This window comes from Lampetra planeri, chromosome 25 (assembly GCF_965212315.1).
Source record: "Lampetra planeri chromosome 25, kcLamPlan1.2.h2, whole genome shotgun sequence".
Taxonomy (NCBI): Eukaryota; Metazoa; Chordata; class Hyperoartia; order Petromyzontiformes; family Petromyzontidae; genus Lampetra; species Lampetra planeri.
This window is the reverse complement of record NC_136131.1, coordinates 258181-283119: the sequence shown is the minus strand read 5'-3', so window position 1 is coordinate 283119 and position 24939 is coordinate 258181. Positions and strand designations below refer to the sequence as shown.

At 49.5% G+C, this 24939-nt stretch overlaps 1 protein-coding gene across 1 annotated transcript; it reads right to left on the bottom strand.

Moving 5' to 3' along the window:
* Positions 1–2443: 2443 nt before the first annotated feature.
* Positions 2444–24063, bottom strand: LOC144727199 (uncharacterized). The gene is made up of 5 exons (XM_078605857.1): positions 23780–24063; positions 20445–20945; positions 14899–14991; positions 12047–12130; positions 2444–10793 (listed from the first exon to the last, which is right to left on the bottom strand). The coding sequence occupies exons 2-5, from the start codon at positions 20935–20937 to the stop codon at positions 10510–10512; spliced, it is 954 nt and encodes a 317-aa protein (XP_078461983.1). The 5' UTR covers positions 20938–20945; positions 23780–24063; the 3' UTR covers positions 2444–10509.
* Between the last annotated feature and the right edge of the window lie 876 nt (positions 24064–24939).

Sequence of the window (24939 nt, the reverse complement as noted above, 5' to 3'; positions counted from 1 at the left end):
GCTGACCCATCTACACAGCCCCATCGCCGGCGTCTAACTCTGTAGCTGGCTGACGAATATAGCGACGACAACGATGGGAGCCGTGTAGAGGATTGGCCATGCAGCCGGACGATGAAGAGAGGTGATGGCGAAGACAGCGACGACAGCCAAGACCCGGGACCCCACGATAGCCCCGAACCTCCGGTCACGTCCCCCTTATAAACTCCCCGGCGTGGCCAAGCCCCGCCTCCGGCCACGCCTCCTTCTAGAACCTTCGAGCAGGTTCCCGGAGCTTCCCGACTGACCCCGCCTTTTACTTTTAGCCCAATTACACCCCCCTTCTAGTTGGTTCTTATATAACGCACCCATATTCATGATCATCCCTCCTGGTCAACAGATGGCACCCTATCATTACACTTGCATTATCTTTGTACTGTTCGCCTTTTTGACGTTCTCTGGTCTGACACTGGTGAGACAAGGTCATAAAGAAGTCTGCTGTCTCTGGTGTAGGCCAATCAGTTTAAAATACATGGCATATATTATCAGAGCATGTTTGCATGTTCACCATAAATGCTGTGGTTAATGCAGTATTTAATTCCTTGAAATATGTATAATCTATTTGGTGTTCGCACATCTTAACACAGCTCCTGTTGTATTGCCAGAAAGGATAAACCCCATTCTTAGTTTTCACGAAGTAAATTACGTTTTTTGTTTTCAAATACACGGCTGCCTGCAAAGGGGGGCAGCCAAAGAGCCGCAAGGGGGGCAGCCAAAGACCCACCGCATGTGGCTCCGGAGCCGCAGATTCCCACCCCTCGGTCTGGACCCGAAGGACATCTCGGGCAATCCGGAGAGACGGGATCCATGAATGTTATCTCTCTCCTCTCACTGGCCATATACTTTGTAGGTGCCGTGCATGAATATAAATTGGATGATGAGCTACAGATCTTGGGCCGGATTGAGGGGGCTCGCCATATTTGGGGACCATTTATGCTGGGGGGTGGGGGGGGATATCTTGGCTCAGGAGCCCAGTACTTGGTTTGTCTTTTTTCAAGTCTAATTTTGAAAATCTAAAAAACTAGTTAATAAATCAAAACTGGACGAAAAAATGAGGTAGGTTGATCTTTTGATACCACATTGAAAGTGGTCCGCACCCACACAGCCAACGGATAGCAAAGTCAGTACCACGGTGCGCGTGGACAGCAGAAGCATGCGTGTCCACGAAGATGGGGACCACGTGTCCTCAAGCAGCATCACAACAACAGCGCAACATCAACAACAGCAAACACAACAGCACATCAACAACAGAAAACACAACAACAGCACAACATCAACAACACATCAACAACAGCAAACACGACGACAGCACATCAACAGTACATCAACAACAGCAAACAATGACAGCACATCAACAACAGCACATCAACAACAAACACAACGATAGCACATCAACAACAGCAAACAAAACAATAGCACAACAGCAAACTCAACAGCAGCACAACATCAACAACTCGAACCGACTTGACGCTCTCTGCCCCAGTCACCGATGACAGCGCATGTGCAACTATCTTGTTACGTGCGGTTTGCCACTTCATCGGGCACGTGGCAGCTCCAAATTAAAATAAATACATAAACATTCGCCATGTAGTGAAAAAGAACCAAATATCCCGGTTCGAACACTGGCTAGTTCCTGTCTATGTAGCGTTTGTCGTCTCCCTTACCACCGCCGTTCTTGCATGCATTTTCCTCATGGTTTCTCCAGTTCCCTGCCATAGCTAAAAGCACGTCAGTGCGTTGCGGGGGTGATGCATCCCACCTAGTGTGGGGAAAATACCATTTTCAGGGGGCCCTCAGCAGTCGTGCGATATAATCTTCCAAAGAATTGTCCACCAATATGGAGTGATGTCTTGATTTGAAGCTTTCGTGACTGCATGAATCCATACTCTTTGGTTCTTTCGGTAAAGTCACGTAGGTAGAAAAATATAATTATTTTTTGTTTTATTTAAATTTTCTACCTACGTGACTTTACCTAAAGAACCAAAGAGTATGGAGTGATGTTACAGCTGCGTTATGTAAGCCGCGTTCCAAATGTGCGGGCTGTCCGTAACACTCGATAGCGCCCATGTATGTTAGGATCAATCTTGCTGCTATCTTCATTGGAACACTTTACAATCCACTGTTTTGTTATTGTTGTCGTCACCGTATCATCTCCCCGACAGATGGCCTAAACGCTCAACTGAAAAATTCACCCACTCCACCGTCCGCTTAACCCACCTCTTCGAAACCAAAGTCTACTTTCTTGGAGAAAGGACTTTTTGTGGATGTTTGTCAATTCATGACATTACCGGCACATTTAGAATACAAAATTAATCAAAATTCACTGTTGTCATCCCATGAGGAAACATAGCAGTGAGCGCCACTGCAATCCACCAGTTCACCTTGAGAGAACACTTCACGACATTAATCTTAAAGTAAAAAGTTTATTGAGAAAATAACACTACATTTGATAAGACAAACACTGGGATGCCGAGCTCGAAGCTACAACCTCAATGCAGTCAAGCGCAGATTGTAAAAACGTACAATGTACACTCGGCTACCACTCCATACGCAAGTCTCGAGTTTGCTGGGACCCCAACCCTCCTCTCAATCTGTCACTTTCGGGGTGTAAAAGTCAATGGCCAAGACTCTCATTCCAATCTGCTCATATGTATAGGTCGCTCCACTTCTAAGCATCTTTACGGTGACTCAACGTGTCGACCGCAATATAAAAAACACAACTGCACTTTGAAACCACCGGTAAAAATCGAGGGATTGCCTCTCAACCCGCAGTGCTTCGGTTTAACGGCAAATAAATGAGCCTTGCACATAACAAACTTGACTTTTGAGCAGCTGGCAGCCGAATGGACAGATAGGCCTTAAAAAAACTCTGCATAATCCACGTCTATCAGCAGTGAACATAAAAAATAACAACGCAATGCGTAACACTTAATGGCTGTCTTGAACACCATATCACAGCGTGCCTAGTTTCATTGGTTTTAACATCTAACTTTTTCGTTTGCTTGATTGCAGGCTTGGTGTCTCTTCAGGAGGCCAAGACGTGGCCTTTCGGCCAGTGTCATCAGGGCAGCCTCCAGCTCATGATCACCACCAACAACCCAGCCACATCCCCACTAGTGACGCTCACCTCACGACACGTTGTTCACACTCCTCCATCGACCGTGTTCTCATCACGACGCCGTTTCCGGGAATATCCCAAACTCTCAAAAGCCAAAAACCACGGCTTGCCTACTTAATGAGGGGGAAAAAAAAAAATCTAAATTGTTATCCTCATGTCAACTCATCTATACACCTCAGTGTCCTTGAGTTAACCAGGATATCAAAACACATTGAGACTCGTGAAACACCATTGCCTCTTCTACAAGGGTGACCTCCTGCACGCGAGTGTCAAACTCTTTAATGCAAAAGTGGCAATAGTTATGAAATATTCACGCCGTTCGTAACCCTGAGCTCTCGTCATTCTACCCCAAGGCTCAGTTCAAACCGATCGCCCCTTTGGCAACGCCTCTGGATTTCCCGACAAAAAAACCTCGACAAATCCATGGCCAGAAACGTATTCATGCGCCGCAATAACTTCCACGTTCAACCATTCAAACCCTCGCGTTCGCAGACTCCAAATCAAATGTCGCACGGTAAGGGCCGCAGCTGTTGCTGCAACGCACAAATAGGTCTTTGCTCGACACCTGCTCACCACAGTGCTCGTCACTGCGTGCTCATTCACCTGCATCTGTGAGTGCCCCCTGCGGCCTCAATCCCTCAATTTGTTCTCCAGATCCCACTTGAGAATACAAAATAATTCCTGTTTTTCACAACCTCCTTCACTCTCCATTGCTGCAGCTGATTATGATAACCGTTCGGCTTTCTCAACCTGAAATCCCCACTTCCACAGATTGTTCCCTTCACTCTGCACATAATAAAACACATATTTCGAGAAACCTTCTCCCCCCCCTGGCTGCTTATTCCTGTCACATATATACCGCACGAATCCTCGCGCACCATGTTCCCACGTTTAACCACGTCGCACATCTACAGCATATCGATACCATTGACTTTGGCCGCTTTATATATATAAAAAATGAAGTGGAGTTAATGCATTTGTTGTCATTGTACGCGCGCGGTTATTATAACGCACAAAATTAATTCTTGCAGTTATTGCTAAGGGCCTCAAACTCGAGAGAAGTGGGCAATTTCCTCGTGTTTCAATGGAGTTCGAGGGTGAGTCGGGGATTTAGCTTTGTCCCCCATGGCGTGCTGCGACGGGCGGCGCTCTGGTTTGCGACGCTTGCCGATGATGATGACTCAACGCAGCGGACATCTGGCGGAGGTCTGGCCTGGCGGGACATCGCTCTCAGTCTAGGCAGAGTTGAGGGTAACCCTGCGGAGCGTTCCGCCTGGACAACCGCGCTGGGAAGCGCTCCCAGCGAGGTCATACGTTTCCCTCGCAGCACTGCTCCTTTATTCAATTAAGTGTCACGCTACATGCTGCACCTCCTACGCCTGCTACTTTTTTTTCCCTGTGAGCAACGCGAGGAAACACCGGCAATCACCGGGCTTAAACGAGGTCTCCCAACACAACAACAGCAACAGGCGTAAACCCGTCGCCTTTTCGCACCTCTCTCGTTGACTGGCATCTGACGGGCTAAAAAAACAAAACACAGCCCCACCACGTTAAAACTTTCACCATCGCACAGAAAACAACTGCACGAACGCCTATCATTACATAATTGGGAGAGCGGCAATGTCCACGCTTCGTGATATTCCTGATAAGTCGCCCACTCTCCCATACACCAACTGTAAGAGTGCAAGTCGCCGCAAATACTACTTGGAGCGGACGCCGTTTTACCCTGAGCGGATGCGACGGCGCGGGTGGGCCCGGCATACATCCGCACGGGGAACATTTCACCTCACTGGCTCCCCAATTTCACTTGAAGACAATGGACCATGTCGCGCTGTACATGGGACACTGTGGCACTGAATGATGTACAGCCCAAATTTATAGCAATGCATCCTATATTCTTAGGTTTTTTCGGTAAAGTCACGTAGGTAAAAAATTAAAATTAATAAAAGTAAAATAAAATAAATACATTGGAGAAACGAAACGTCATGTTTCTGATCGTGTCCGTGAGCACAAGTCAGATCTGAAACACGGCAGAACTGATTCTTCGGCCGTTGCCGATCATTGCTACAACTCTGTGGGCTCTCATGAAATTGTCTTTTCCGAGACCAAGGTGCTCTGCAAACCTCCTGGCTACCATCAAGGTTTGTACACGAAGCCATACAAATATACAAACACAGACAATTTCAACCGTGATAATGGTTACAAACTGAGTAATCATTGGAAAGATGTGATTAACCATGCAAAAAAGATTTAACTACACTTATTTGGACCATCTTATTTGACAGAAAACTATTACAGGTTACTGATAGACAGCCAGTTTTGTTTAACCATGTTTAGCTTTCTACCAGGTTAAGCTTTCTTTTTTCACACTTTTGTTATGTAGGCCAGGCGTAGTCACAAACCGAACCTCTCCATAATAAAGGCTCAGTCTTTTGTTATGCAGTCTATTCATAGTCTCAAGCCGCACCTTTAATCATTGGAAAGATGTGATTAACCATGCAAAAAAAGATTTAACTACACTTATTTGGACCATCTTATTTGACAGAAAACTATTGCAGGTTACTGATGGACAGCCAGTTTTGTTTTACCAGGTATAGCTTTCTACCAGGTTTAGCTTTCTTTTTTCACACTTTTGTTATGTAGGCTAGGCGTAGTCACAAACCGAACCTCTCCATAATAAAGGCTCAGTCTTTTGTTATGCAGTCTATTCATAGTCTCAAACCGCACCTTACCATAATAATAAAAAGTGGGCCATTCCTGGCCCCCCCCCCTCAACCATTATATATACGGAGTGGTATCTCCTGTAATCTCTCATTTATTTGATACAGCTGTCAGGCTGTGACGGTTCCACCTGAAGACGGAAGCTTGTGTTGCCTCCTAAACGTCGTGATTTTTATTTTATTTTACTTTTATAAATTTTTATTTTTTACCTACGTGACTTTACCGAAAAAATCTAAGAATATGAATCCTTGCAGTCACGAAAGCTTCAAATCTAGAATTAATGCATCCTATAGTTACAATTATATCGGAGTTCTCCTACTCTCTATCAAAAAAAAGTCCACGGCAGCATAACGGTGCATTTCCGATTGACGCAAGTTGATTTGCCGCCTGTGTTGGTGGAGGAGTTATGAAGATACTGGGGGACAGAGAAAAACACACACACACACACAGAGGTAGGAGAAGAATGTGAATCATTGAACCAGGAGGAGGAATACAATCTGGATTGGACAGGTGGTGAGAGGGAATGAGCCGAAGGAGATGGTTGGGCAGGTGGTGGTGGTGAGAAAGAATGACCTGAAGGAGGTGATTGGGCAGGTGGCAATGACAGGAAATGACCTAAAGGAGTTGATGGGGCAGGTGGTAGCGAGAGGGAATGAGCTGAGGTAATGAAGGGAAAATTGTTTGATAAAATACGGAGAGGTAGGACAGAGCGATGTCAACAAGATGAAGAAAGTAGCAGCAGCAGCATACCAAACATGGAGGAGAGAATTTTGACTCAGATTCTTCCATGGACAGAACACCGAATCAACAAATGACAATGGTGGAAGCAACGTCTCAGCCGCATGCGCCAGCCTCACGCTGCGGTCGAGGTATCCCTCGATTTACGGAAAGTATGCGTTATTCAAAAAACGCACGTAAAAAGCAAGATTTCCTAAATCTGAATGGCAATTCCCATTAATTAATCCTAATAATTAGCGATGTGTTTTGGACGACTCTACTCCTAGCCTTAAACAATACACATCTATATCACTTTTCACAATACAAATAATAATAAAGAGGAAGTTTAACACGTGGAAGGCTTTCGCGACCAATATTATCTACAAGAGGGGTTTTATTTTGGGTTAGATCGCGTAAATATAAATTTCGTTAAAACCCGCCACCACACGACACAGCCAATTAGTGCCGATTAGTTACTTGTTCAGCACTAACCGGTGTGTTGGAGAGTGAACCCAGTACAACATTTACAATTGCCGTAAATGTTGTGGCTTTACATTTTGTTTATATGACAAATATAACTAATTCGCTGTGTTGGGTGGTGGCGGGTTTAATGACACATTTATATTTACGCAATCTAACCCAATAAAAAAAACCTTCATTATGAATAATAAAGAACATAAATATTAAAACGATTGAATGATTAATTGAAAACAAAAATAATTCACCTTTTTCAGGGAACTCACCAAAGGAACTGCTCAAAATTGGAATGACTGGCGAGGCGATGTGGAGGGGTTACGGTTGCGCCATCATGATGACGCAGACTCCCTGGGTGACTTCTCGTTTGATGACCTCACGGCGCGTGGCCATAGTGAAATTTCGTTAAAGCAGAAACATCCGCTTGAGTGAATTGAAAGTGTCCATGATTTGTCAATTGCGTTCACGCGAAATTTCGAAAGAGCCAAATGTTCGTAGATCGAGGGATACCTCTGACGTGGCTATGAGCCGCTTCTCATGCTGGCGACTGTCAATTTCCATTGGGTTTGGCGACTTGTGCTTAGTGTCTCCATTACCAGCGACGCGGCACAAAGACACGCAAGCGTACGCTCTTCGGCTACTTATCAACGCCCAAATCTGCTCGCATTGTGGATAGGCTCCGCCATCTGCCCGGGTTTAACCCACAGAATACGGGAATCTGAACCTGTGTTCGGGAGGCAGGAATTGATTTGGAACCGAGATATGGTAATGGTATCGTGCTGACCTTTATTGCAATAAACTGCAGTTTTCATAATACGCGGAAGTGTTCGTTCATTCGTTTCTCAATCTGCTTGTCCTAGTGAGGGTCGCGACGGCAGCATGTCGAGTAGGGCGGTCCAGACCTCCCTTTCCCTGGCGACAGACCCTAGCTCCTTCTGGGGAATTCCCAGGCGAGCCGAGCGACATAGTCCCGCCAGCGTGTCCTGGGCCGGCCCAGGGTCTTCACCCAGTGGGATGTGCCCGGTAGAGTTCCAAGGGGGAATCTCTCGGGGAACATCCTTACCAGGTGTCCGTACCACCTCAACTGACCGAAGTGCTGACCGATCTATCCTGGTTTAGTGTACAGTGGAAAAGGTAGAAACTCATGGTTAGGAAATGGCCCACATTGCATTCCTTTCTCTGTCTCTCAAAAACTGCGAGGGAATGAAAAGTTAATGTGGCTTACATTATGGGTGCATCCGAGCTGCCTTAGAATGACCTGCGGGCCCTGACAAAGAGCATACGTGCCTGAGAGCGAGATTTGTTTTCAACACGAGAGAAGGGCGTCTTCAAATCCACGGCAGTAAAACAAGCAATGTTTTTTTTGCACAGGCCCACGCCTCACTGGACGATATGAGCACGAGTGCAGAGACGCCTGTGCGTGGGGGGTTGGAGATCCCTGCTGCTACATTTGAGACACTGAGATAATACAGTCTATACGCAAAAACAGTATCATAACAAACCAGTAATATCTGGTTTTGTACCTTGGTAAAAACATATTTTTCCAGTCAATGCCGCTACCCAGCGATATTATTATATGCATATTGGCAAGTCCCGCAGGGCCACAGAATGTGTGCAGACAAGGCCGCCCCCTGCCACCTGACTGCACGCACCCTCTACCCAGAACTCCTCACTCACTGTTTAACAGAGGACAAGGCCTAGAGTATAGGTATGGATGTTGCAATTATTTCGCACCGTACGTAGCCAACCGTGCTAATCGGAGGCGTGGTGTGTCGAGAAATCGCGAGACAAAGGCAGTCGGGTGTGGTGCTGGCCACCCACTGTACACAACAAACAGAAATCATCCACACCAGAATGTAATGTACGGAGAGCTTGGGAGTGGAGTCATGGGAGGGGAGATGACGGTGTTGATCTACTCTCGCACGGAAGGCTGGTATTGCAGTGTAGGGCCACATTTATGGATGTGCTCAACTGCTTTCAAATTTATTTAAGAGAATTTCGTGAGGGAGTTACATTGTTTTATGGTGCAAAATTTTGAAAACCTCTCATCATACTTGAGAGAGTATGTGAATTGGGAAATGGACTCCAGGCAGAAAATTGTGCATGCTCATCCTTGCTACATGCCATCAGTGACACAAGGGAATGGTTCTTAATGCCTAAATCTTACGCCTTATCATTGGTAACTCTAATTTATTAAACGACACGACGCAAAATTAATGACTCCAGTTGACAGTGGTGGGAGCGCTCCTGGCGGTACAGCTGCTGTGGCGAGATGTTAACTACCTTGCCTGGTATACAGGTCGTGGGTTCCATCCCAACCCTGACACCTGTATATTTGGAGTTTGCATGTTCTTCCCGTTGTCGCGTGGATTATTCTCCGGGTCCTCCTCCACCGCGTACCTCTGGTTTACTTCTGGACACTTTGTGTGTCGCGCGCGCAACGTGGCTATGCGCCCGTCATGCGCGCGGTAAGCTCGAGCGATAGCCTCGTGCGGGCGGCAGACGTCTGCCCGCACCGCACGCCACCGCGTGATGCCTCACCTCGTGCCGGCGCGCGGTGGAGCGGCCCCGGAAAGGCGAGCGCTGCCGCCCTCGGAGAGGTCCGAAAGGAGCTTCTCCCAGCTAAGCGCTCACGACCCACTGCTGTGCTCTGCGCTTGCCGCCTGTCCCGACATCACTGGTGGCGGCCTCGTGCTCACCTGTGGGCCCCGGCGACGCAGCCACGGCAGAATCTGGCGATCCGCCAGCGAGTGTGGGATCCGACCGTGCCTCGCAGCTGTGCCAGGCCGCAGGCCTGCACCGACGCAGGCAAAATACCTGACATGGGGGTCAAGGTGTTTAAGCTCCAGGCCTCATTGGCAGCATCTGAGGGCTCAATTCGGTGCCATAATGCGACCCGGAGCGTAAGAGAGACGGAGGCAAGAGAGAAACTGAAACTTGTGCTCCCTCACACTTTTAACTTTCCCACCGATTGGTGGCAACTCTCCAACCCTGCACCTGCCCCCAAAGAGCCTTCTCTGCACACATTCCATGCCCCTGTGGGATTTGCCAATATATAATAAGACCGGTGGACGGCGACAGTGTATTGAAAAATTGCATTATAAAAAAAATTAAAACGTATTTAATATTAAACCGCGATGTACAAGTGAGAAATGAAGCCATTTGTGAGGTCACAGGTTCCGGAGGTGCCATGGTCCATCACGTCTCCTCCCCGGGTTTCCCCGTGGCGTGTACATTAACAGCACTTTGTGAGTTTGCCAGTTCCATTGTGTTTTCTTTCGCAGCCCTTCCGTTGCGTAAAAGCCATCAGAGAACATGCTTTTTTCCGCGCTCGCACAACAATCCGTACCGGACGCTTGGAACGCGCGACGCGGAATCCATCTCTCTCTCCCCGCGCTTCTCCGATGAACTCCGCCGCCCTGCACCCCCCCCCGCCTCCCCCCCTAGCACACGTACGGGCAATGGCCGACGTGCGCCTGCTGATGCTTGTTCAGATTGTGCCTACGTGAGAAACCCTTGCCGCACTCCTTGCAGAGGTAGGGCTTTTCTCCCGTGTGAGTCCTCTGGTGCCTCTTGAGATGCGAGATCTGTGAGAAACCCTTGCCGCAGTCGTCACACACGTGCGGCCTCTCGCCCGTGTGCGTCATCTGATGCCGCTTCAGGTAGGAGATGCACACGAACCCCTTGCCGCACACTTCGCACGTGTGCGGCCTCTCCGAGGCCTCCGCTGCAACAGAACATGGGGGGAATGTCTGTCCATGAGGATTCTCGTTGTGTGCGTGCGAGCGACATGCGTGCGTGGTGGAGCGGTTAGTGTGCTGTGCTACAAACCCGGCAACCTGAGTTTGACTCCCGGTCACGGCCAAACATCGGTTATGATTATCTAAACCGGTCCTGGGCCTCGCAAATTTTTATTTTGTATTCTTATTGTTATTTATTATATCTTTTTTACCAGGTAAGGCCCCACTGAGCTATTTTCACTTTTTCAGAAGTGACCTGGCCACAAATAACAGCTCAAAGAAGTCGCTCATCACGTGGAAATGTATAGCAGCCAGATACTCTAAACGCATGTTTCTAAATGTGGAGGCCACCCCGGTTATTGCAAATCTGGCAAGCCACCCCGGTTATTGTTGGGTGTACAGCACAAGTAAAATACTACACGCCATCCTCTTGACCCATGGTGGATGCTAAAGATCTCCGTGATATTATTAAAAGTGAGTCGGCCATCGTGCGCCGCCAGCGTCATGGTCGAAATTCCCGACACCTCCGTTGAGCACGGTTGGCTATGTACGGTGCGAAAAAGTATAACGTGCATACATACAAATGACAAAAATTACAGCGGATATTAATTGGGATTACACGCGGCAAAATCGCCCCCCCCACGGTCAAACTACAGCAGAACTATGTGAGACACAGAGGCGCCTTCCTTCGTCACGACTGTCCTGCGCTAATGAGAACGATAGCGTCCATAGCGAGCACACATGATCGTCAGCGTGTGACAGACGCAACATCCCCTGCGGCTGGGCCAATGCCAACGGTTCGATCCCACTCAGCCTCAGCTTTCCTCGCTCGGCGATCCGACACGGCAGCCATTTCCCCTGGCGACTCGGCCACTATCCTCTAAAATAAAAAAAACGTCGGCCATTTCTCCCCTTCTTCCACTGCTTTTCACCCTATTGCCCTCCCTCATCCCTGGATTTTCCTTAGTATGCCACTTACTCTTCTCCTCCTGCCTTTCCCTATCGAAAGCTTCATCTTTCCCCTCGTGCGAGGGTCCCCACTTGCTTTGGGCAGCGATGGCGGGGCCCTAACCCCGCTTTGTTCCTCCCCCTTCACGTGATTCCACCGTGCCGGAACAGATGTCCACCGGCTCTCTCTGTACCCTGTTGTTAGAACTTTTCAGTGTGGTTTGCCGGGGGATCGCATGTTGCTGTAAAACAATTAAAACAAAAAATATAAAAAGCAAATAAATGATCTCACCTGCGCAATCCTTGCCGTGATTCTCTCCAACGTCTTGCCACATGTCCCTCGCAGCCTCGTTGCCCTCCTGCTTGACGAAGGTGTCTTCGCGCGCGGCAGGGACGGACGGCGGTGCGTTTCCACGCACACGTCACCACAAGACAAAGTTAGCGTCGAGGAGGTCATTATCGGTTCACCGCGTATTACAATTTAACCCTTTCCGATGACGTACGCATACGTACGTGTACGTCATCGGAACAGAATCGGAAGAAAACTGAAATTAAATAACCTTATCGGTACCAAGGCTCCCACAAGGCCATGTGGAGGGCGTGTGGCACAGTTTGACAGCAGCTATCGTAGAGCGCAGTGTCGTGTCGCTACGGTTCTATGTGGTTATTATAATGTCTTTAAAAACAACGGCGATACGCCTCTCTAAATAAAATGAACGCTGAGCCGCCTGCACGTTCCAAGATTCAGCCGTGAACGGGACTCCCACGCTGCAATTTGCAGATGTCTCAAACCCGTTCAAATGAAGTTCGCTCTGCGGTATTTTCTCTTCCGAAATGGACGACTGTCAACAAGCCCAGAATCACGAAAATCAAATCCCACGAAGAACCATGGCAAAGACACTTGGCGATCACTCCATGCCAATCATGGGAAAAAACAGGAAAATAAGCGCAAAAGTGTCAATGGCCTAAGGTCAGGGGACGAAATAAAGTAATAATAATACTAGAGTTTAGTTTCATATATTGCAGTGTCGTCGTTCATGCAAATTTGCATCTCTCACAATTGCCGGGGAACCACAGAACGCGAGCAGTAAGGCAGCAGCAGCCAGGCGGTGAGTCGGTTCCTACCAATAGATGCCCAAGCTCTGCAGATGTGTTTAGCCAATTAACAAGTGTGTAGACATGTGCCGCCGGATGCGGGGACGCCACGTTGGTACTCCTGAGAATGCCAGACACGCCTACTAACGGCACTATTCACAATCCTACTCCTACGCTTTGCTGTCTCCGCAAAGAGGAAGTAGCAGTGGCCATGGGCAACTGTGTGACGGACAGGTATCATAAGCAGCACTTCCACCGCTGCTGAAAACCACATGCAACCTATGACCAATGAAAAGTAGAATGTTTAAACATATAAGCCATAATACTTCACGTTGTATGCCATGCTTACCTCATTGGACATCGTCAATATGGTACGAACATCTCATCTTTAGAGCGATCGCAATTCATTTTGAGTACGTCAGAACACCTTGCGTAACATCTCATCTCAACACATTAGAAACGGGGGCCACCCCCAATGACAGCTGTCTCTGTGGGGACAGGGTGACTCCGCAACTGGCCTACGATCTGGTATTAGGTCTCCCAATAGAGGAGCAATGATTACTGCTGTGTATAAATCCCAATCGAGTAAATTGCAGGTTAATTTTTGAACGTGGCAAATCTGGACCTTCACACCAGCACATGACATCACGGGAATGACATCACGGGATCTGTAAAGTCGACAGTGAAGCAGATGGTGCTCGGTATATTTACAGTGCATGCAGCCGCATTATCAATCAGGGTGGCCGCTGGGTTTGAAGGGTGGACCTCTGCACCAAGCGACAAGCACACTGCCGCTGGGCCGTGTCACATGCAGGAGTGTTATGAAGACTGAGGATTGGAGGAAAACGTGAATCGCCAAGAGGATGTCAGCCTGCGCATACGCCGTGGCCCAGACTGACCGAGCAAGAGATGCAGGTTTCACGAGGAGAGGCCTTCACAGTTACGGTGAAGTGCCCGATAACGGCCTTCAGTGATGTCAACGCGACATCGTTCCATGCGTGTAGTGATGTCACGACAGCGGTATAATATCAGTCATTATTTATTTATGCACAATTGAACAGCACGAGGTGCACGGCCTAGGAACGTATCAACTCCCTCCCATCCATTTAACACGTAGTAAGTTTTCGCGACCAATATTATCCATAAAAGGTTGTTTTTTTTGGTTAGATTGCGTAAATATAAATGTGTCGTTAAACCCGCCAACACCCGACATAGACAAAACATTTACAATTCAAGAACCATGACGTTCCGCCAATAATTACAACCAGCCTCATCAGGCAACAGCCAGAGTTGTGGAGAAATCCTCCTGTTTCGATCTCACCATCCCCATTGCCCTACTCCACTTAGGTATGCCCCCGTGCTCTACTTCGTGCGCTCGTGCTGCATCGACGGCTGCAATGCTCCTGCTGTTGCACACAGGGAGCTCCTCACTGCTAGTCGCCCTCCCAGCAGCAGCTCCATGGGTGCCGCCCGCCCCAACCCCCCCCCCCCTCCTAGTCTGCTCAACAGCAGCAGAGAGATTCGGGCCACCATTCTTAGTCACGGCTCAGCTCAGGCTCGGCTCTGGCTCAAGTGAGCCGGCTCAAAGCCATCATGCGCTTAAGTTGAGCCAGCTCCATGAGCACGGTATCAGAGCTACGGTCAGGATTTACATGAGCCTGAGACAGGCCATAGCTGAGCCGCTCGTGGAAGCAACCGAGTGGCGGCTCAAGCCTTAGCTGAGCCATGTTGGAGGCTGTGTCAGAGCTGCGCCGTGACTGAGACCGCAGCCTTGAGTGCGTGAATTGCAGCGTCGCCTGGCGCTTAGTCCTCACAAAACCCTCTCACAGCACCAGGACTGCCCAACGCTGAGTGGCCATGGCCGTTATTTCTCTTGTTGATCAACCTCCCTCATTCACCGCTGCCTTCACAACCTCCTTCACCATCTACTCGTTCACCACCGCCTCCTTAACAATCTCATTCACCACCTCCTTCACCACCTATTTCAACACCTCCTTCACCACCTCCTCGTTCACCACTTTGGTCACCACCGTGTTGTGCTCCATGTACCTTGTTCCTCGGCGCAGAACGCTGGAGCGCCCATCTCTTCCCAGCCCGGCCGGTCGCTCCCTGTGCCTTCGTTTGCCGAGCCCGAGTCTTCTACTGTGGTCAAGAAGGAGCGAGTGTTACCTCCACACACGGTCCCTTCAGCCGAGCGGCAGAGAAGAACATCTCAGTCGTCTTCTTGGTTCTTTCGGTAAAGTCACGTAGAAGGGAAATAATACAATAATAAAAATCAAACATAATAAAATAATTCTCACGACATTTCGGCCACAACGCAAGCAGCCGTCCTCAGGTGAAGAACAGGTCTGTCGGAAAGACAGCGTCTGAATGAAACACCACCAGGCTTGGAGCGTATATTTAAGCTGGGTTGGAGGGGGAAGAGTGCCTTGACAAAATAATTTGCATATCAAGAGGAATTTAGCATATTTATGGGTAATGCAGATATGGGATTAGTCATTACTTGTGGAATGCGTAAGAGGTGGGCGGGGGGTTTCAAAGTCATAATATGCCCGTGCATCTTGCAGGATTAGCAGCATCAAAGGGAGGGAGTAGGGCTAGCATTAATAAAGGGAAGGAATGTTAATAGTATGGAGCTGCAGCAACTAATATGCTTATAGACTATACATTGTAATATTACACTATGTATTATTCTACCCACCCTACTGTACAATTCCTCTTGATATGCAAATTATTTTGTCAAGGCGCTCTTCCCCCTCCAACCCAGCTTAAATATATGCTCCAAGCTTGGTGGTGTTTCATTCAGACGCTGTCTTTCCGACAGACCTGTTCTTCACCTGAGGACGGCTGCTTGCGTTGTGGCCGAAACGTCGTGAGAATTATTTTATTATGTTTTATTTTTATTATTTTATTATTTCCCTTCTACGTGACTTTACCGAAAGAACCAAGAAGATGAATCCCTGCAGTCACGAAAGCTTTAAATCGAAATTTAACATCTCAGTCGGTTACACGGTGGCTCGCTCTCTTGTGCCAGTGGCACTTACACGAAAACTCCTCTTATTTGCGGTAATATATGGGAGATTTATCACGTATATATGTGTGTCTGTGTCTCCATGTGTGGCTCTGTGTCTCGATATCTCTGTGAATGTATTCGTGTCTGTGTGTTCGTGTCTGTGATGTCCCGTGATCATAGCAAGTGCCGCCTATTTACTTGCTATGGTCACGACCATTGTTTGGAAATTGCGGACAACGTATTCGTATAATATGATGAATCCGCCATGAAACTCTATGAAAAATCATATTAGGCAACCACTTTGCTGAGTATTATGGGTAAAACTATGGATAACTCCGGATAATACTCAACTCAACTTTTATTTGACTGGGTAAGGCCCACTGAGCTACAAAGCTATTTTTAGAAGTGCCCTGGCCACAAATGATAGCTCAACGAAGTGGCTTATCATGTGGAAATGTATAGCATCCAAATACTTTAAACGCGTGCTCAGAAACTGGAGGACCCGGAAAAACATCCACGCGTACACAGGAAGAACATGCAAACTCCAAATATAAAACAGGTATCATCAGGGTCGATTGAACCCACGACCTCCTGTATACCAGGCGAGGTAGTTAACTTCTCTCCATCGAGGTGCCCTAACAGCAATAGGGCTGCAGATAAAGTAAATTATCCTGTGCATGACACTCTATCAACGGTGTAGGCACTGCCCTGCAATTGCTCGCTCACGCCGCTGCTGCCAGAAGAACCTCGACACGAGGGAGCTCTACAGAGCCCCCGTCCAAGGGATTTTGGCCTCCCCTGTCGTGTTTACTGGACATCTCGGAAGCAGTGGACGTACCCCCCTCTTTACCCTACCACATGCAGCCTACGAATCGGCTGTGGCGGGTAACCAATTTACAATGCTGGATGGATAGGGACAGGGGGAGATGTTTCAACTGCCACACCGTGAGATGGATTGAACCGGCGACCTCTGGATGCAAGGTCCAGTGTGGTGCTAACCGTTACACCTCTGTGGCAGCTCCCTTTCATCATGTAAATGTTGGCCAGTGCCAAAACACAGCGTCATGACAGAAATTTCTACTCGTGCCGGCGAGCAGTTGAGCTGCGGGCGAGGTGGGGCAAGGTTGTGGCGAGGAGCCAGGTTGTGGCGAGGAGCCAGGGTGTGATGGGCCAGGCCTGTGATGTTGGGGTGAAGAGGGCAGGGCCACACGAGGGCAAAGTAGCTTAGGCAAGGCAGCAGCAGGTGTGTCGGGGGCACAGAGAAGCAGTTTAGTCGGCCGGGGGGAGGTGCAATGAGCGGTTAAGCAGACGGAGGCTGCACTAAGACGGCAGCCTTGCAGGAACGTCGCAAGTAGCAACAGGAGCTTCAGCAGAAAGTTTCGTTCGTGGCAGCCGGCAGCGGAGGCGCGCAACAGAAGCAACGGCCGCAGCTGGTGCGTGACGCCAAGCACTGAACATTGTCGGCAGCAGCTACTCGGCAAGAAAGAGTGCACGACACACACACAGAGCACATAACATGGGGGCACAAGAGACAAACGCCCCACGTAACATGTGATACGCACACAATACATAACGAAGAACACAAGACATGGTACACCACTGCACATGACAACACAGGGCAAGCATCCAGCATGGAGCACCCAGCATGAAGCACCCAGCATGGAGCAGAGACACACAGAGAAAATACGAGGATATGGAAAGACAGCGGCACACACAATAGAGACACGTGTGGGGGAATGAAAACAAAGATCCCCCGTATAGCCTTAAAAAAACTCTTGGGACAAATGCTGTTACAAACACCTACGAAGGCCAGCACGGCACCATACCTAACTGCCTTTGTCTCTCAAGTGGCGATATTTACAAATTGCACCAGGTACTCAGTTGAGGCTGAGTCGACCAAGGAGAGGCCCAGGACCGACTCAGATAATCATCACCGGTGTTGGCCGCGAGCGGGAATCGAACTCGGGTGGCAGGGTTCGTAGCACAGCGCAGGTAACAACTGCACTACACCGCTCCCCACGGACAGCAGCACACACACCCGTGCACATGCACACGCACAGGAAAGTGGCTGAGGAGGAATGTGGGGGAGGGAGCGAGATAGCGGGAACAGGAAACACTCCCCGAGCGAGGCACAGGAGAGACGCGTGGAGAAGAACAGTGGCAGGGGCAGAGACGCGACAGGAGGCCGCAGGGCAGTGCGGCACTCGAGACTCATGGGGGCACTCCCGTGGGTAGGGTTGTCATGGGCATGGGTCGTGGACCACCACCCGAGCTGCCGATGGTCAGCCGAGCGCCGTCAACCCGCTCACAAACTTATAACGCATTCAGCATACGAAGGAGCGCTGGGAGTTGAAAACAACCCTGATGTACATATGTTGAACTTCTTCCGCACAACCATTTCTATCCAAACGCGCAAATAGGAGATGTGGGGGGAAGGACAATAAACTAAACACAAAAAGCAGTTCGAAAGAAATGAGTTTTCAATATAGATATAAAAGTGAATAGCTCCAGTGGCTTCCTAATATTGGAAGGAAGAGCGTTCCAGACGGCCGCAGAAACGCATCTGCAAGTGCACGATGTAGTGGCCGTCTTTGTTCAATGGCCAGCTAAAAGCCGCCGTGAGGATAACCGGAGTTCGCATTATGGGTAATTATGTTAAAGTCTATTTCTCACAAGTGAAGCTTCAACCTCATTATCAGGATGCTGAAGATGCATAACCTGGGCTGTGTGTCCTGAACTGCCCGAGCAATTATTGCTATTATCTACAAGGCCAGCCTTAATTGATCTGCATGTTGAACTTCTTTCGCAGCACCGTACGTAGCTATCCACGCTGAGGTGCGGGGGGGACAACAAACTAAACAGAGCAATTCTAAAAGAAATGAGTTTCCATAAACACCACCACACTATGCAAGTTATGGGTTAAAAGGTCAACAACGGTAAAGGTGCATTCCTGCCATTGGGGGGTGGGTGGGGGGTGGTGTTTGCAACCCATTACATCACCGTGGCAGCTCCGCCACTGGATAATGACAGGGACGGAGAATGTCAGATTCAGCACATTTTCCCCCAAAAGCTGACCGCTAAACATTATCACAGGTGCAAAAATATTCTCCGTTGCATTTCGGTTACACGGATCGGTTTGACGAGCATCATCGTCATCATCATCACTGTGATATCATTTGCGAATACACATCGGTGGCCCATTCATCGTTGACCACTGGCAAAATAATTCGCCCTGCAGTCAAGTGTTTCATTCAGATTTGGCTGCCGAGGAAGCACCGTTCCACTCGACGGTGAAATACAATTCAGACTCCTATCAACTGCCAATCTATCATCCACAATCCAGATCCTCCGCAGACCGAGACTGATCTATGGATAATGACATTACCCACAGCCAAACACCAATCCACGAGTCAATGCGGTGAACAGCCCCATCAATTACGAGAGTGGCGACGCAGCCCAGCGGCAGCGCATTTGGCGCACGTCGCGGAGGTTTACAGTTTGAAACCAGCGGCCTCCCCGATATATACCGCGGTGTGTATTAACCGTGAACATACTAAGACAACTACGCACCGTGGACCTTAAAGATCGCATTCACGGGGTTAGGCCATCGAGTTCTGGCAGCAGCAGAGTCTAAATTTGCGAGAAAGAAAATTAATTACGACGGCAAATGACTCAATTGAGATTACGCAGGCCAATCACTGACCCCCCCTCCTGGTGGGAGACCAACGCCCACTTGCAGGCTCGGCGCTGCGCTACCCTGTGCCGCACGGGAACAGCTGCTAGCGGGACGGGGGGGTGCCCTTTAGAATGGGTCAGGATGAGATTTAAGAAGCGGCTCATCTGCTGTAAAACGCTGAGAGGCTGCGGCGTAAAGGAGGCCGCCTCTATCAAACACAACTAGTTACCATCACCATCATCATTATTATCATTACTATCATGAGAAGCATCATTAAAACCATGTCACGTAGCGTTAATGGGCTCTCCAGTGACCTAAACATCTGAAAGAGCATGCAACGTGCAGTGACTGCGTACTCGGTAACCCAATAAAACGCATTTAGCCAGGTGACACTGAGGTTACAGGGCCTCAACTCTCAAAGTTCAGCCCAAATACCAGTCACAGGAAAATTCAGCCCTTCACCTACCCCAACTGAATAACATCTGTACCACGTTGTGGACGCTGACGGTGCTTGTATCATGGAAAAACTGGACCCTGCCATATAAATATGTAATTTCCATCACTTGTTCAGGACCACCGAAGGAATAAAGCGTTGAGATCAGCTGATATGCCGAAGCAAATTAGGGGGTGGCATCGTGGGATCATGCAAGATGGCGAAGGTGTTGGAGGGCCTTCATCCAGGAGTGATGACGACAATGATGAAAGAACCACACATTTGGTTCGCACTGCAATCTTCAAATTAAAACCATGAAACTGCTTCGTTTGAGAATAAAATAAATAACACCCGAACAAAAATAACACTCACCTCCGATTAGCACGGTTGGCTACTTACGGCTCCAAAGAAGTTCAACATATGTACGTACGTACATAACGCGGAACCGTTTGACACGATTCGCTAGGCCTCACCATGGCTTGAATATTCGTTCATATTTGTGGAGAGGCGGTCGTACTCCGCAGTCTTGTCCTCCACACTGACGGTCCTGGTCGTGCTGGGCACCGCGTCAGCAAATCCCTCGACGTCCATCTCCCCCAGCTTCTGCACGGAGAGCAGCAGCTCGCGGCTGAGGCCGCTGAACAGCACCACCAGTACGTCCAGTAGGCCACCCAGCGCCGCGTCCCGGAGGGCGGCCGTGTCCGATCGTGGCCTCTCGGCCTCCGCCAGGTGCAGCGAGCGCACGACCTGGCGCAGCACGGCGTAGAAGCCGAAGGGCAGGCGGTCGCGCGCCGCGGCTAGGAGCTCGGCACGGACGTGGCCGTCGCCCACGCAGGCGCGCAGGACTCCATAGTCGCGGATACCGAGCTCCGAGTCCATGGCCCGGGCCACCTCGGCGTTCACGCCCTGTGCCTTCAGCCACGCCGAGAAGTCCACGCTCGAGTCCACGGCCAGCGCAGAGGCCATCGGTTCAGCTGCGGATAGAGGCGAGCGTTGGCGAGCGTTGGCGTGCGTGGCGTGCTATTATGGTTCACAGTTGATCTGGTTCGAACGTGCACCGTTGGTACTTCGCAAAATGTGTGCTCACTTCGTTCTGGGTGAACTGCTTTTCGTATTTAGTTTGTTGCCCTTGCCCCACACCTACGGTTAGCGCGTTTGGTTACATATGGTGCGAAAGAAGCTCAACATACATGTGAATATCGGTAACAATAAATATGCAGACCTTTCGCCTCGTTCACGTGCATCTTTCCCTCCACACAAACAATACAAGTGTGTTTTTACACATTCCATCAGCCACCACACGACCTTTAAGAAATTCACTTGGATTTGCTGCTTTGTGCTATTTATCTCCGATGAGCAGGGTTGGCTACATACGTTCAACATACATACCTGATTGTTGCATGTGCGCACATAAAGCTTGTATTCTAGACCACTTATAAACCACTTTAGTCTGAGCTCCATCAAAACTGCACAAACTCTCTCCTAAAGCCCTCTCTTCATGGCTAGCAGTCCGCGGGACATTGGGCATTTAGCTCCCGAACACATTGCTGCCATCATACGCAAGAGTGGAAGCAGTGTGCGCCAAGTCTCAATTATGACGGTCAATGAAAGCCGTGACGTATTAAGTCAACTGCTCAAGCAACTGAAGTCATCCTCTGCTTTGGGCTTGAGAATGTGTCAATACAAGAGACTGGCCAGGGCAAAACGGCTTGACGTGTAGTAAAAAACTAAACTTTCTATTTATTTTATAAGGTAAAGCCCACAGAGCAAGTTTAACAAGTATGCTTTCGCGACCAATATCATCCATGATACAGGTTTTTTTTTTGTTAGATTGTGTAAATATAAATGTGTTGTTAAACCCGCTGCCACCCGACAGACCCAATAAGTAAGGTTTGTCATGTAAACAGAACATGCCAATTCATTAATAGTACAGCACACCGGTGTGTTGGAGAGTAAATCCACAACATTTAAAATTGTAAATGTTGTGGATTTACAGATATACAGGCGTCAGGGATGGGATTTAACCCACGACCTCCTGCATACCAGGCGAGGTAGTGAACATGTCGCCACCATGGCACCCATAAACCATGGGCCCTGTGACAGCGTGAGGACATTGCTGCTTGCTGTCGTTACTGTGCTCTCAGCAGGAACTTCCAGCGACAGTCCGGTAATGAAACCAGCATATTGCACATTACACAACTGTAAAAGTTGCCTTTGGGGGTTCAGTATCAACTTTGCAGCACCTCTAGAATTAACCAGGTATGGTGGAATCAGTGGCAAAGGTTTTTTGACCTGTGACCCTGACCTTAAAGACAAAACAGATGTTTTTATAAATGACAAAATTTTTTCCAACATGTGTCAAAGCTGTATTGTATCACTATCCTAAATCTTACAAAATACTAATTTACAAGAATTACTCTCCCTCACATTAATCAGAATATGTATTTACAATGGAGGAATCCGATGAGCTATCAAGTTATTTTTCACAGATGTCCAGTAGTGTCTCTGCCAAATATATTTGCGTCACTGCCAAAACCACTGGACTACATTGGCTTCGGTCATTACAGCACATGTCAATAAAGCAGTATCACGTGTTGTATTATAATTTAGCGGCATGCCCTTATTGCAATGACTTAAAACTACACACAAGTAACTTCCGAACAGATTTAGTTTGTGAACCCGACCCCACTGGGAAGTTGTTGCTGCAAACTTCCCGATGCATGGAAAGTGGCGAGGAGACTTCGTTGAGCGCTCGACATAACGAGCGGAGCCATCGGTGTGACTCGAGATGCCCTGGCTCGCTCTGCCATGCCGAGGTCATAGGTTCACATGAGCAGCGACCCCAATGTAAATGAGAATTAAACTGTTCACGTTACCCCAGTGTATATGAGTGGGATTGTTCACGTGGCCGCAGCTTAAATGAGTGGGATTGATCACGTGACCCGTGTAAATTAGTGGGATTGTTCAGGTGACCCCAGTGTAAATGAGTGGGATTAATCACGTGACCCCAGTGTAAATGAAAGTGGGTGTATTAACCTTCAACCATACATACTCCACAGGCCACTGAGAAAGTGACTTTAAAATAATATTCTGGAGGAATACCGCTCACCAGGCCTACACACTACAGATACCATGACCACCAGCTTACGCCCTACAGGAACATCCCAACGTCACTCTACCAGGCTTCGCACCAACAGGAACACAATCCTAGTCACCCCGTCGTACAACACACCCACCAAACCACACCCCACCATAGTACACCCCACCAATCCACCCCCCACCAATCCACCCCCCACCAGTCCACCCCCCACCAGTCCACCCCCCACCAATCCACCCTCCACCAGTCCACACCCCACCAATTCACCCCCCACCAATCCACCCCCACCAGTCCACACCCCGACCAGCTCACACCCCGACCAGCACACACACACACCCCAAACCAGTCGACAACTATAAACAAGTCCACCCTCCCAACTAAAGCACCCCATCACTCAGCACCGCACCCCACCACTCAGCACCGCACACCACTACCCCACTCAGCACCACACACCACTAGTCCACGCACCCCCCATGGGTTCACCCCGCCAGCACGGCGACCCCTCCACGAGTCCCCCGCCCCCACCGAGGCGGCTACACCACTCCACCTTATCAGCCCCGCCACACAACCACTGCCGCACCCCCACCAGCCCTCGTCCCACCGTAGCGTCACCCGCACGAGTCCCACCCCGACCCCCCCCCCCGTACTTCCCGACACCCCCCAAACCGCAGGCCGAGCGGCCCCCGTCCGCAGGCCGCGTCCCGCACGCACTCAGCTCGGCCCGGCGAGAGAGGAGATGGGGAGAGGCTCCGGGTCGTGGTCCCCGCGTGTCTCTTCCTCCTCTTCCTCCCCCGTACGAGACGCGCACGCAGAGATTCACAGACGCACACAGAGACACAACGACACCGCCACCACCACTACCCACAACACAACGACACCACGACCAGCTGCAGCCACCACCACAAAACCGCGCGCAACGCACAACGCCGCCGCCACGCCGCCCGGGATGCTGCGCTCACAGAACACGGGGCGCCCCCTGCAGATAGGAAGCCATCACAGCCTCTTCATAGACACCATGGGGCAACCTCCTCAACCTCACACACACCATGTGACAACCTCCTCACCCTCACACACACCATGTGACAACATCCTCACCCTCACACACACCATGTGACAACCTCCTCACCCTCACACACATCATGTGACAACCTCCTCACCCTCACACACACCATGTGACAACCTCCCCACCCTCACACACACCATGTGACAACCTCCCCACCCTCACACACATCATGTGACAACCTCCCCACCCTCACACACATCATGTGACAACCTCCTCACCCTCACACACATCATGTGACAACCTCCTCACCCTCACACACATCATGTGACAACCTCCCCACCCTCACACACACCATGTGGCAACCTCCCCACCCTCACACACACCATGTGACAACATCCTCACCCTCACACACACCATGTGACAACTTCCCCACCCTCACACACACCATGTGACAACATCCTCACCCTCACACACATCATGTGACAACCTCCCCACCCTCACACACACCATGTGACAACATCCTCACCCTCACACACACCATGTGACAACCTCCCCACCCTCACACACACCATGTGACAACATCCTCACCCTCACACACACCATGTGACAACCTCCCCACCCTCACACACACCATGTGACGACCTCCCCACCCTCACACACACCATGTGACAACCTCCCCACCCTCACACACACCATGTCACAACATCCTCACCCTCACACACATCATGTGACAACATCCTCACCCTCACACACACCATGTGACAACCTCCCCACCCTCACACACACCATGTGACAACCTCCCCACCCTCACACACACCATGTGACAACCTCCCCACCCTCACACACACCATGTGACAACATCCTCACC